Source organism: Bubalus bubalis, chromosome 13 (genome assembly GCF_019923935.1).
Source record: "Bubalus bubalis isolate 160015118507 breed Murrah chromosome 13, NDDB_SH_1, whole genome shotgun sequence".
Lineage (NCBI taxonomy): Eukaryota > Metazoa > Chordata > Mammalia > Artiodactyla > Bovidae > Bubalus > Bubalus bubalis.
The window spans coordinates 37,450,075-37,465,282 of NC_059169.1; the positions used below are offsets into that span (position 1 = coordinate 37,450,075).

Sequence of the window (15,208 nt, forward strand, 5' to 3'; positions counted from 1 at the left end):
TGCAGAAAGGAAATGAAGAGAGCATTTATTGGTGGTTCCTAAATTAAATGTTATTTTTGTTGCTGTTATATTTTATCATACCTTTGTATAGTCACTTGGATTAGTTTGTGTTATGTATTTTTTTTAATGGGGAAGTAAAATTACCAGTTTTTTAGACATGGGAATAATCTAGATGAAAATGATAGACTGATATTTTAAATAGGGTTTGGAGTTGAAAATATGGCAACCGCAATGGATGAGGACCTGGAAGAGGAGCTGGATGAGAAGGACGAGAAGTCCATGATGTGTCCTCCAGGCATGCACAAGTGGAAGCTGGAGCAGTGCATGGTGTGCACCGTGTGCGGAGACTGCACGGGTTACGGGGCCAGCTGCGTCAGCAGTGGGCGTCCAGACAGAGTCCCTGGAGGGTAAGAGAACGTGCAATACTTGAGAGAGGAAATAATAGTGGAAAATATGCCAAACCCTTTTTCACAGTTATGCTAGAGTGTATTCTGTTGTGTTGTTTCTTACAAAGCATATTGGCATACACCTATAATTCTTATATTTATTTTCTATTGTAATAATTTCTAAGTCAGGCTTATTTTATTTAAGGTGCTTCTCTTTCATTTAATTTGTTTAAACCTTATTTATTCGCCCCCCAGTCCTCAGTTCATTTTATTACTTAAATTTTTATTTCACAAAAAAATGTACATAGGTTTTTATATATTGATGAATCTGTTTCTATGGAGTGTATCCCCAGGACTATTATTGCTTGTTTAAAAAATTTGTTTTTTTGTTTTGTTTTTGATGGTTGTTTTTGTTTTGTTTTAATTAATTTATTTATTTTAATTGGAAGCTAATTACAATATTGTGGTGGTTTTTGCTATACATTGACATGAATCAGCCATGGTGTACATGTGACCCACCATCCTGAAGCCCCCTCCCACTTTATTCCCCACCCCATCCCTCTGGGTTGTACCAGAGCACCAGCTTTGAGTGCCTGCTTCATGCATTGAACTTGCACTGGTCATCTGTTTTACATAGGATAATATACATGTTTCAATGCTATTCTCCCGTATGGTCCCAACCCTTGCCTTCTCCCACATAGTCCAAAAGGCTGGAGTTGGTGATGGACAGGGAGGCCTGGTGTACTGCGGTCCATGGGGTTGCAAAGAGTCAGACACGACTGAGCGACTGAACTGAACTGAATTGATTAGTTTTAGAATGGATTTCTGTGGTATTAAATAATTCCATTCAGTAACATGATGTGTTTTTCTGCTTATTCGGATTTTATTTTTATTTTTATCTTTACATCTGTATCTCTTTTGCTATCTTGCATATAAGGTTGTTGTTACTGTCTTTCTAAATTCCATATATATGTGTTAATATACTGTATTGGTGTTTCTCTTTCTGACTTACTTCACTCTGTATAATAGGCTACAGTTTCACCCACCTCATTAGAACTGATTCAAATGTATCCTTTTTTATAGCTGAGTAATATTCCATTGTGTATGTGTGCCACAACTTCCTTATCCATTCATCTGCCCATGGACATCTAGGTGGCTTCCATGTCCTAGCTATTGTAAACAGTGCTGCAGTGAACATTGGGGTTCATGTGTCTCTTTCAATTCTGGTTACCTTGCTGGTTATTTCTTTAAAAAGATGAATGGTTTCTGTTTTTGCTAATAGCAGAAGGCACACTTTTGAAATACTGCCATAGTGGCTCATACAATTCTTTAATGTTGTCAGCTCAGTGGATGTAAAGTGATATCACATCATTATTTTCATTTATATTTCCATGACTCACATTTCTCCTGGCTTTTTAAATATACTCTTCTGTGAGTTTTTTCTTTAAAATCTTTGCCTGTGTTAACAATTGGAAGGTGTTCTATGAATATTCTTAGTATTAACCATTTTCTGTTTTCTGTGCAAATAGTGTTTCCCAATTTACTAATGATCATTTAGCTAAATTAGCCTATATTCTATTATTCAGAAGCACTTAACATTTTTTATAAGCAAATATGTATTTCTTTGAAATTTTTGAATTTTCTATCTAGACCAGAAAGGTCTTTCGATTTCTAGTTGATTATATGATACCTTAAATATTCTTCTAAAACCTGTTTTATTTGCTTAGATTTTAATGTCAGTAGAAATGGTTTTGATGTGGGGTAGATAGCCAACTTTATTTTCTTACCTATTTTGTAGTCCATTGTACAGTCATTACATTTGAATTGGCTACCAGATTTATCATTTATTATATTCCCTTATATGTAACAACCTATTTCCTCGGACTTCCATTGTTTATCGATCCAGTCTTATGCTAATATTATGTGGTTTATATTTTGTATAGTAAGGTTAGCTCCTCTCAGTGTCTTTTTTATCATTTGGGGGACTATTCTTAGATAATTAATTAAAATATAACTTTAATTGACGTTATCACCGACTCAATGGACATGAGTTTGGCTAAACTCTTTGAGATGGTGATGGACAGGGAGGCCTGGCGTGTTGCGGTCCATGGGGTTGCAAAGAGTCGGACACGACTGAACAACTGAACTGAACTGAATTGATTAGTTTTAGAATTGATTTCTGTGGTATTAAATAATTCCATTCAGTAACATGATGTGTTTTTCTACTTATTCAGATTTTATTTTTATTTTAATTGGAGTAGAGTTGATTTATAATGTTTGTGAGTTTCAGGTGTACAGCAAAGTGAATCTGTTATATACATATCCACTCCTTTTTAGTTTCTCTTTTCATATAGGCTTTCAGAGTATTGAGTAGAGTTCCCTATACAGTAGGTCCTTATTAGTTAGTTATCTGTTTTATATGTAGTAGTATGTATGTGTCAATCTCAATCTTTTAATTTATCCCTCTTCTCCTTACCCTCTAATAAGTTTATTTTCTGTATCTATAATTCTGTTTCTGTTTTGTAGATAAGTGCATTTGTAGCCTTTTTTTTAGATTCCACATAAAATTGATATCATATATTTATCTTTTTCTGACTTAAACTATTATTTTAAAACAGGTCATGAATTTCTTTAATGCATGGATCTCTGCCTTCATTTGTAGTCTTTTTCTAAGACTTCTTTATGGCCAAATATCTATTAATTTGTGTTGAATATGAGTTTTTTCTGTGTGGAATTATCAAAGATCATACTGAATACTCAATTAGTGGCATGTAGTTTTCTTTTAATTAATAAAGTGTTCCAATTTTAGAAGTTCTAGGAACTGTTACTTCTAGAGTTGCATTATGCTTGTTATATTTATCCTTTTTATTCTTGTTGGGTCTCCCCCCTCCCCGCCTCCAGGATTCTGTTATATTATCATTTTAAAGTTATTATGTGGATTTGTCAGAATCAGAATGCAGTTTTCCCCTAAAATGTTGGATAGAATTTTAGTTGTTTATAGCTAATACAATGGGATATCCTTTGGGAGATGAAATTAATTATCATACATCTTTGTATTATGATAGCTCTTATCTTTCTAAGATCAGATTATTTATGATAATTAGCTAACTTTGGGAAGTAGGGGGAATCCTTTGAAGAAAAACTCAGTGAGACTAGCCGCTTTTTGATCTCTGGCTTCCTTATTTGACACCTTGTTAGTACTTAGGTGTTTCTTCCCAAATAATGTCTGGATCTCCTATGAGTATATTTCTGGGTTTATAACTTGGCCTAACATAGTTAATTAGATCATGTGTGTATAATAGGCTGTTTCTTTTAGGCTATTGGAATATTCCGATTTTTTAAGAATAAATTTTCTTTGCATTTTTAGCCTGTGTCAAAAAATATTTTGGCTTTCTTTGTTAAAGGATAATATTTCTTCTAGAAAATTGTATGTTTGGGTCTGTTTGCTCTATTTAAACCCCTAACTTGTTTATTTTAAAATATAATTTGGATAAAAGAAAGATTCTGTGTTTTTTGTTTTTTTTTTTTTTAATTGGGATTGAAATTTAGCTTTCTGGATTTCTCCCAAGCTATATTTCCATTTAAAACTAAGTGTTCCCAATCTCTGAACTTAAGCCGTTGATAAATATCATAAATTAATTTCTGAATTCCTTGGTCCTTCTTGAAGTTAATTCTTATTCTTTATATACTTTTTCCCAGAGATATACTGTCAGTTTCCAATAATTTTTTATAGATTTAAATGGACAGTATCTAACCACATACAGTAATTTCTTTATTAGTGAAACTGAAATAAATACATGAATAAAGTCACCCTAGGAATAAACATGCAGAAAACTGCTATTACAAATGACTTCAAATATTACACAATATTTGTAATATTTGTGAAAGGAGAGAATGGGAGATGATGACATGTAAAGGAAAGGAAGGGGAAGGAGACAGAACGCATGAAGCTTCAGGCTGAGCTCACTCCCTGAAGGCTGCCCACACCTCCTGTAACTTGTCTGGGAAATAGCAATGTTGTTTATTTGCTGTCTGTTTAGTACTAAAGCTGCTGGTGCCTCACTAACTATGAAAACTTCTAAAAGACTGTAAATAGAAGCTTTGAAATCAGCAGAATCCATTTGTATTTTCTGTAGAAATATATTCATTATGCCTATTGGGTGTTTTTAGTATTGAATCATACCTTTTAATTATTCATCTATTCATACCTTTTCTTTAAAATTGACAAATTCTGGTCTTCTGAAGGGGTGATTGCATTGCAGACTCATTTAAGCTAATCTTAAAAATGCAGAAAAGATGTTATGGAGTTTTAAGGAAAGAGAAGGACTCCAGCTAATAATTAATTTATTTGTTTTTAGGATCTGTGGTTGTGGTTCTGGAGAATCTGGCTGTGCTGTATGTGGATGTTGCAAGGCTTGCGCGAGAGAATTGGATGGTCAAGAGGCAAGACAAAGAGGAATTCTTGACGCAGTGAAAGAGATGATACCATTAGATCTTCTGTTAGGTAGTAATTCTGATAGTTTAAATGATTCCTTGTAGACATGTTAAAAAACTAAGGTAATAGTCAATTATGTGATGCTGCTTGTTTGGTAACTGACAATTTGTCATTGATTAAGGGATGAGTTGCTTTTTTGCTAAAATTCTTGCAGTAAAAATCATTTGTGTTTTAGACAATGTTTTTGTTAGCTTATTATCTTGAATTTTATTTAGTTTTGTCATATCTATTAAAAAACTAATTGATTGATTGTCATCATCAGCTGTCCCAGTGCCTGGGGTTAACATTGAAGAACACCTTCAGTTACGCCAAGAAGAAAAACGGCAACGTGTAATCAGGAGGCACAGATTAGATGAAGGAAGAGGTAAGATGTAGCTGCAGAGAAAATATGTATGAACATCCATTTTCTTACACTGAGACCACTTAGAAGTTTATAAAATAGGCTGATTTGGTATGAAATTAAAATTAGTAACATTCTAGTAACTTATGAAAGTAATATGAAGATATTTCGGGTATTTACAGTTGTGCTAATACATCCATTTATTTCAGTAGTGTGTCTATGGCATAAGTCAGCCATGTTAAGAATTGTGCCATATGACAAGCATCAAAAACTATTATCAATGGCAACCTTTAAAAAAAAAAAAACAAATTCTAGGAACTCTCCTTCACCCATATTTAGACATATCTGCTTAACTATGAATGCCAAATTAGTGTTTTAAGTTCTGCTTTCGTACTCATTTACAGTCATTATCATTTGGACGTGGTCTTACCACTCTTCTTCCAGTTGAGTGCATAAGTACGCTTTTATGTATCTTTATGGAAAAAAGCTTATTCTGGTTATGTACAAGAAGGGTAAGTTAGAGGGTCTGCAGGTTTTAATTGCAAAGATAGATATATTATTTATTTTTTCCCTATTGTTCTTGACCATTTCTCAACCTGAAAAATACATTTAACAGTGATTATAAATATTTTAGTGTATATCCAACAAGCAGAGGTAAATATAAGTATTACTAAAGTTATTGTTGTCCAGTAGATTCTTTTCTTTGCAGAATTAAGACATATTGTTCCAAAGGTCTATGATTTTATTTCTCTGCTAGGTAAAATCTTAATTAGAAATATTTAGTGATATTGTATATTTTAAGATTTATTAGAATTGCATGATATTTGATACAGGAGATAAAACCTTTTACTCATTGAATCATAATTACAGACTTTTTAGGCATTCCATTTTTATAATATAAAAGGGAGTAAGTATAAAATGTGTAGTACACATAGTAAATTCTTTTTAATAAAAACTCAGGTCATAAAACATCTGCTTAGAACTTGGAAATTGTTCTTTATAGTATCTAATAAGCAATGTTGAGGAGTTGATACAGTGAATATTTGCTGTTGGTTTGGCTTTGTTTACATAAAGTCATTCCCTTTAAATGATATTTTAATGAGACTAATATAAATATGTAGTGTTATTTACATTATATACATGTATGGGAAAATTGCATATTAAATGTTTTGTAGAGAATGTGGTAAAATTTAAGTTCTCATGCATAGTAATAAAGTAATAATTCCTTTTATATTGATAGTGTGATTTACTCAAGGTTAAGTATCAGTGATGGATTTACCACGTGTTTTTTTCTCTTTTTTTGGAGATGTTAGGTTGAATCATACAAAATCACCTACAAAACTCCCACTTTCCTATGTTTCAACCTAAGTATAGCAAATCCTTATGATGACATTTAATTATTTGCCTAGTGTGTATCTTAGTAAAATTTTACCTTCCTCTGTCAGAAGATATTCTCTTGGTACAGTATATTTCTGTACCAATAAAAGAATAAAAGAATATTGATTATGCACTGGTTATTCAACAAAACTTTGTGATTGCAGAATATTCTTTTGCATATATTTTAAAATGTATCATGGACCTTTAAAACATATACTCTAACCCTTTCAAGTTTAAAAAACTCCTTTGTTAAATATTTATGGAAATTAGATTATTGTATCTGTGCTTTAACAAGCTTTCCAGGTGATTCTGAGGGTGCCGGAGTATGAGAACTGCTACTCTAGGGCGGTAATGTTCAAAATTTGTTCCATGGACCTTCACTCTCAGAATCACTTGGGCCTCATGCTTTTTGCCTATTTGAGAGTCTTCAATACAGATTTGAGTCACATGCACAACATTCTAGAATTTTTGTTTGGCACATTGCTAGCGAGGATTATTAGTCTTGTTTTGTCCTCAGGAAGAACAGGAACGTCAAATAAATTTTTAGTGTTCCAGCTGCCACACATATATAGTTGTTGGCAGCCTGCATCACCCCCGCCACCCCGCCTCCCCAACCTTGGCTTCTACTTGATGCTTTTTAGATAACTAAAAGCAGTCTGTTGTTAATTAGGTTTGTTATTAGTTGGCTTTACCTATATTTAAATTTCAGGCTTTGGGGATTAGATTAAGTTAAATTATTTTACTTGATTTATCTATCTCATCCTGTTTACCAAGTTTTTGTTAGCTGTTTTGAAGTTGATCAAAATTTTTGAACCTAACTCTAGTATTAAAGCCTTACTCATTAACCTCAGGCCTGTTGATGTGGTTTAGCTGCTATTTTTGACACAAACTCTTCTGTTGCTATTGAAACCCGCAAAAGCAGTGTGGTCACTACTTTTTGATAAAGTTGGAACTTTGTCTTTGATTGTTTTTATGCTATTATTCTTCCAGATAATACTTTTCTTACATATATATTCTTAGGTACTGATAGTATTCATTTACAGATTTTATAATCTGTAAATTTTGAGTTTGTGTTTTAGATAAGACAGAGTTGATTGATATGTAAGTCTCTGAGACTGGTTTAACAAGTGGAGTGCTTGTTCAGTTTGATTTTTAGTAGCTCTTAAGTCATCAGGTCTCCTGGGTGATTATATGAGTGCTCTTGTGTTTATATTCCTTCTCAGCACTCTGTTGTAAGGAAAGCTATGCTCAGATAATGCTGTCTACCTTTCCTTCTTTCTCTCCCCACCCCCGCACCAAATGTCAAATCAAAGTTTCATAATTGTGAACTGTTGATAAATGTGTTACGTCCTTTGCCTGGGACAGTCCCATTTTATGCCTCCTGTTTTCCTGAGACAGTCCTGTTTTACGCGTACGGTCTGGACATATTACTTAGAGTGGCCTCTTTTGCTCTCAGTAGAGAGTCTCATTTGAGTAATACATTTTATAACTAGCCTGGCTATATTGCATGGTGGTTGAGAGTATAGGTTCTAAAGTTAGACTTTGGTTCATATCCTGGCTTCTTAACTTTTACTTGGAGTATAACCACTCTGAATCTCAGTTTCCTTACCCTTAAAATGAGGATTGCAACTGTACTTACTTAAGTAAGGATGAGGATTAAGTGATATGCATGAAAATACCTGGCATATATACTCAGCCCTAGGTAAACATTTGATGGTGGTGATGATGAGGATGCTAGTGATGGTGATGGGCTATTTAATAAACTTCTGTTCTCTTTGGATTTGATTCTTTTCCTGCTCTGGCTTCTACTTGGTTGCTTTCCTTGCAACCTTGGGATGCTCATCACAAAACTTTTGATTATTATTAACAAAACCCGCTACATCTTCTATAAAATAAAGTGATTCCATTTGATAAGGAAAAAATTAGTTTCCCATACTTACAAATTAGAATGTAAAAATAAATGTGTTATAGTCTCTCCAGTTTCAAGGGGATTGAGAAGTTATCGCTATTGACTTTTAAGCTTCAAAAGCCATTGTTTTCTTGATCTGACCTATTGAATCCAGTATCAGCTGATCTAATACTATACACATTAAAGTCCCTTTTTAAATAAAAATATTATATGACACACCTAGAAAACATGAGTAAGAAAAAATATCACTGTAAATTTTCATCCAGAGATAACTGCTTTAGAATTTTGGTATACTTCTTTAAGTTTTTCTATATATAGATTTTTTGTTTAGATATTTTATATCATTTCTTACTGTGATGTATATTGGTATGCTGTTTTTTCCCCTTAATGATTGCAACATAAATTTTTCTGTGCCTTATTGCAATACCATATTAAAGTATTATAGGAATTTAGGTTAAAGGTTTTCTAAAAACATATCCTTTAATTAAATTATTGCTTTAATTCTTGGTCAACTTCTAGTCAGGTTTTATACACTTCCAGTTATAATCAATGGCTGAATTTTATTTTATATATTTGCTTAATGTTATGGTATACACATTTTTAAATTTTTCTAGCAGTTTTTTTTTCCTTGCCTTCCCATTCTCTTTTATGGAGCAAATGAGGTTTAGCCTGCTAGGTATATTTCTGTATCCTACTCCATTGATATAGAGTCATGTGCAGATATCAACATTTATGTAAAAGTTTAGGCAGTTTATTTACAGAAGTGATACTGTATTAAATATACAGTTGTTTGCAGCATCTTTTTCCCACTTTACAATACAGCATGAACATGTACTATATCAGTGAGTATGGACCTGCCACATTCTGTTTAATAGCTGCATAACATAATCTGTCTGCACCACAGATTATTCAACTATTATTTTATTGGTGGTCATTAAGATTATTTTCAGCTTTTTGTGGATTTTGCTATAATAAATATTCTTTAACTTGTAGCCATATGTAGTGGAATTTTTATTTATATAGTAGAGCTTCCCAGAGATAGACTATGTGGGCCAGAGAGTGTGCCTATTTTAAATTTTAACATGTATTTCAAATTATTTTTTAAGTGTTATAGGAATTTATCTTCTCAAGACTAATATATGAGTGGTGTTTTCCTCTAGCACCATCTGCCTTATATTATTTTTAACTTTTGTAAAATGTTGATGAATGACGTTTTGTCATTGCTAATTTAAATAGCACAGGAGCACTTTTTTCCTTCATAAATTTTGTTTTAATGGCTTACCATTGTTCCTGTGAGAGAAGATACCATAGTTTTTTATTAACTTTTCTTCTTTTTGGATTGTTTTAAATGTTTTGTTACAATTACAAGTTATTAACATTTTTGAGCTTAAATCTTTAAAAAAAATTTAAGTTTTCCTTAGGACAGATTTCTGGATATATAATTACTGGCCCAAAAGATGATAATAATCTTAGGTTCTTGGAATGTATTATCTGTAACTTTCTGAAGGGAACTCCTACTTCCCCACCCTCAAGATTTGCTGGCTGCCCCTCCAGTATGCTCAGTTTTCTCTTAGCACACTGGAATAATTTCTTCTTGAGTTTTGTGTAAGCTCTTTCTCAGTCATTAGACTATAAGCTTCCTGAGTCAGAGATGGTGTCATCATATTTGTCCAAGTGTTCCTAGGACCTGTGCCTGAAGTTGGTTAATTTAATATGTCTTTGTCAACTAACTGAAAACATTTTGTGGACTTCTCATCACTCTCTGCAGTGAGGCTTAATAGTATCAAAAGGCATTAATTACCTCTTTTGTATATTTGTCTCCAAACTCATTTCCTACTACTCTCTGCCTGATAACCTTATACTCCATCCATTTCAGCTGTTTTTTTTTTTTTTTTTTAATGACCATATAGTAATGTTGTTTATGTCTTCCTGCTTTTATAAATCCTATTCCTTTTACCTGGAATGCCCTCTTCTCTTTTTTCTCTCTTGGCAAAACTTTTCTCAGTCTTTAAAACTTTTTTAGTTCACCCAAGTTGATTTGATTACTTTTCATCCTTCAAGATACAGTGTGTACAGATTTCCTTTATAATAACATTTATCAGAACATATTGCAATTCTTTGTTTTCATTCTGACTTCCCTGGTGGACTGAATTTGAATGAAATCTGTGTCTTTGTCATTATATCTGTGATACCCAGCATCTATGACATTGAAGATAATAAAAAATGTTTGGTGAATAAATGAGTGACTTAATTATGTAAGAAAATTATTTTAGTCCATGGGATACAGAGTATTTTAGAACCTGGTAACCTGATAGTATAAATGGTAACAAGTTGAGTTTGAATGGTGTACTTTCTATGTGTCATTGCTTGTAGGCCTTCTGTGTTTATGTACAGAAAGGTCTCTAAAAAGTTTGAATTTATGAGAAGCTAAAGAACTATGAATATTATGGGTATAATGTTTTTCTGAAAGAAATAATATCTCTGGCAGACCATAGGAATTATAAAATGGTAATACAGCTTAATATTATTGTTATTTTAATATTTGCAATTCTTTTGTGTAGTTAGAAAGTGTCTTATATACTTTTTTAGAGTGATTTATATCATCTGTTTAAATAAATTGGAAAATAGGGCATATGGATAAGAACATGTTCTTACTTGAAATGTGTCTCATTTTGTTACATTTTAAAGGTGAGGCTTCTGGAGAAGGAAATGGCAACCCACTCCAGTACTCTTGCTTGGAAAATCCCATGGACGGAGGAGCCTGATAGGCTATAGTCCATGGGGTCACAAAGAGTCGGACATGACTGAGCGACTTCACTTCTACTTCTTCTTCTTTAGTTTATATAATATTAGTTTGAAAATGATTGATACTGTGTTACTGGAAAATAATATTTAACTCTTCTATTAGCATTAAATTAGCATATTTCTGTCTGTAGTAATCATAGGATATATTATTCTTGGTGTTTCATTGAATTGATGCTGCTTATGTTTTTTCCTGTATCCAGAGACATACTTTAAAAATATTTTTCTACCCATTTTTAATGTTTAATGCAGGGTATTTTGGTATTTAACATGACATTTTTCAAAGTTTATTACAGAGCAATAGTTTAACTTTGTCCATTGTTAGAACAATTAGTTATAGCTAAAGATCTATAGAGAATGACAAAGAAATTTAATTTAAAATGTTCAGTGTGTATATACTGTCAATTTCCTTTTCAAATATCAGTAACTCCTTAACTGTCAAATTCACTATTTTGAAATTTGTAAGCGTTTTTGATATTGCTAAAGCTCAAGGAAACTGTAGTTCTGTTCTATAATAAAAGAACTAAGACTTTAAGGTATAAAGTTTTATTTTCAAGCTAAACAGTAATGGGGAAAACAGTTTTTGAATTTTGCTGAAATTAATTTGGCTATAAATTTTTTCTTATATAAGTAGAAATGACTGTAATCTTTGTCAGTGTATAGTGTTATGTACATAGAGGGGCTTCAGAAAGAAATCATTTTATGAGAGAATGGTTAATGTTTCAAAAATGTAACTGGGTTTAGATTCCCTTCTTTATCATCAGTGTGAAATTGAGCTTATCCTTGTGTCTGATTTTGTGTATGTGGTGACAGAAATCATACATAAAGTTAGATTTATCTTTTTAGAAAATAAAATACAGCTTACAAAATACTGTCTTTATAAAGCAATGATTTTACATATATATATACACACACACGTATGTGTGTGTGTATGTATGTATACATACATATATGTGATATAAATGTGTATGTATATAAATATGTGTATCTCAGATCATAAGAATTTTTTGTTTTGTTTTTGACAACCTGTTTTCTTTGACAAAATGTAGTTAAATTAGTAATCTCTTGGTTTTATATCAAGATTAGCATGGATATTAAATCTTGAAGACCTTGTTAAACTTTAATCATTGATTTAAGACTGAGTTGGTTTTTGGTATTTTAAAAGGAAATATATTTATTTTTAATGAATATATAGTTTACTAAGTGTGAATATATGTGATATTAAAAGGTTTATAGGAAAATTTGATTTATTCTGTTGGAACTTTCTGATTATCTATTTGAGACTGTTAGTAACCACCTAGTAATATTATAAGTATAAAAGATTAGAATTTGTACTTTATTAACTGTATTTAAGATACTAAAACTTGTGTGTGGAATGGTGAATAGGTTATGGTTGGGAGCGGGAAGTTAACGGAGGGGACTTGGGAGAAAAGAATGATGTCCCAAATTTTAATTTCCATGCTTTTTGGTTTGAATTACTTTTGTTCATTGTAGTGTTTTTATTTTGTGAGCTTTTCTATGCATATACAAAATGTTTCTCCTCAGGCCCCCTTGTATTTGCTGGTCCTATTTTTATGAACCACCGAGAACAGGCTCTAGCCAGACTCAGATCCCATCCAGCACAGCTAAAGCATAAGCGGGACAAGCACAAAGGTATTTGGTCTTCCTTCTCAACTAGGCGGGATGGTTTCCCAACTTCTTCCACTTATTTGAGTATTGTCTCTGGGAAAATGCACAAACCTAATTCTTCTACTTTGCTTCTATCATTGTTATATAGCCTGAGGAGAAAGAACATGCTGAAAGTGTACTGTTTGTCAATGACTGTCAATCTTATTTCACTGTATTTTTTTGTTAACTTTAATAAAAAGAAGACATTTTACAATGTATCCTTTTCTTTTCCATTTCTTTTCAAATTTCCTAAGGTTAAGGAAAGGTGGAAAAAATAATGACGGCTCTCTATTTTATATACTTTATTATCTACTCTTAGATGACTGTCATCTGGCATTTTGCAATCCTTTTTTCTTTTTTTAATGCTGTTCATTTGCTTCAGAATTAACAGAATTACTAAATTCAGTGTATAAAGTGATAATGAGTTAACCTCTATGATGCTTCATTTGTTTTAATATAAAAGTTTATATATATAATACACATGATTTATTTGATATTTGAGGTTTAAAAGTGATAGATGTCAGTAAAGAGTAGACCTACTCTAGTCCTCAGAAAGTGCCATAGGTCTCAACAAATCTTGAGTGACTGGCGATATCTTGCCATATAATTGTTTGAGATTTGAGTTCTAGATTAATTAAAAATATTCCTAAAGCAAGATTTGTTTAAACAAGAAATGGGTCAGCTAAGATCAGGAAAGAGTTTAATGCAGGGAACTTACAAATTTATGTATAAATTCTGCCTTGAATCCTGGCATGTGAACCAGCCACTCTTGGAGTAGTACAACTTAGATTTAATATTTTCTTAAATGCCTGAAATGAACCCTGCAAAGTAGAGCAGAAGATTTTAAAAACACATATTCTGTGCAAGTTAATCTAAGTAATATTTTCTCTTTTTGGGGGGGAGAGCTACAGAACTGTTACAGACGAATTTTATTTTTAAACTTTCACGTGCAATATATTGTAATCCATTTTATTTTTATTTGCCTGTTTCAGTCTTTCAGTTTGCCACTCAAGGTAAAAACGTAAAACAAAACAAACTCCTGTTTTTAGTTAAACCACAAAGAGCTATTCAAATTATATTCTGCAGGAATAAAAATTGAGATTAGTTTAAATCTAATGTGATTAACCATAGTAAAATTTGTGATTGTTTTATTTACTGGATGCTCTTAACAGTGCCATTAATATTAAAATATAAGGAATACTATTTGGGGTATGCTATGCAAATTATTTTAGTTACTGCCAGAATTTCTGATCTCATATTTTCCACTGTGCCAGTATTAGAGACGGAGAAGGCAATGGCAACCCACTCCAGGACTCTTGCCTAGAAAATCCCATGGTCAGAGGAGCCTGGTAGGCTGCAGTCCATGGGTCGCTAAGAGTTGGATACGACTGAGCGACTTCACTTTCACTTTTCACTTTGATGCATTGGAGAAGGAAATGGCAACCCACTCCAGTGTTCTTGCCTGGAGAATCCCAGGGACGGGGGAGCCTGGTGGGCTGCCGTCTAAGGGGTTGCACAGAGTCGGACACGACTGAAGTGACTTAGCATCAGTATTAGAGAAGCTTTTATCAGGTCTTTTTCTCACCAATTATATGAAAGTAGAGTTCTCCAATACTTTACCTGAGGTTCACTATTTACATTTCAATAAGCAGTTTAAAACTTTTTCAGCTCCATGTTAGTATGTTATAGACAGTCATCTTTGTGGGTTTTTTTTTCCCAGAATTTAAAATAAATGCTAAAGAAGACCAAGGTTACAGATTTAAAACAGACTTTTTATGATGTCGCACTGATTAGCTATAGAAACTTTTCAACTTTCATCTTGTCTGTAACAGGGTTATTTTATGAGACTGTAGCAACCTCTTTGGAAGGACTGATTTTGTAGTATTACAGTGTAGGGTCATTTTTTTTTTTTTAAATCATCAGATTGTCTGGTTTTATAGAGTGAAGTAGTTTCATTTCTTTACCACCAAACGACTTTAAAGTGTAAGTAATATTTTATCAAATGGTGTTCCATTTTATGTGGAAGGTATTAACTTACCACTCACTGTAAACCCACAGGTTTGCTTTTTGTTGCTCCCTTTGCATTTCCTGTCCCTATCATTTAACCCCCTTGCCAGGCACTGCTTTTACTCTTGCTGCATATAGTCATAATCTTTCAATAAATTTCTTTTCCTGTGTAAATTTGTTTTTTCTCTTGTGTCTTACTCTATTTATCTTCCACTGAGAAAGTC

The 15,208-nt window shown here is 32.6% G+C and overlaps 1 protein-coding gene across 11 annotated transcripts in view; it reads left to right on the forward strand.

The window, feature by feature from the left end:
- MYCBP2 (MYC binding protein 2) overlaps window positions 1-15,208 on the forward strand; it is a 263,442-nt gene that overhangs the window by 85,988 nt on the left and 162,246 nt on the right. For 10 of the 11 annotated variants that reach the window (XM_025262731.3, XM_044927209.2, XM_044927208.2 and 7 more), the window contains exons 15-18: window positions 203-407; window positions 4,745-4,890; window positions 5,144-5,245; window positions 12,855-12,962. In XM_025262731.3, coding sequence (XP_025118516.3) covers window positions 203-407; window positions 4,745-4,890; window positions 5,144-5,245; window positions 12,855-12,962 — 561 coding nt within the window. The remainder of the gene's footprint in view (window positions 1-202; window positions 408-4,744; window positions 4,891-5,143; window positions 5,246-12,854; window positions 12,963-15,208) is intronic. The other variant, XM_044927212.2, reaches the window with a different exon arrangement.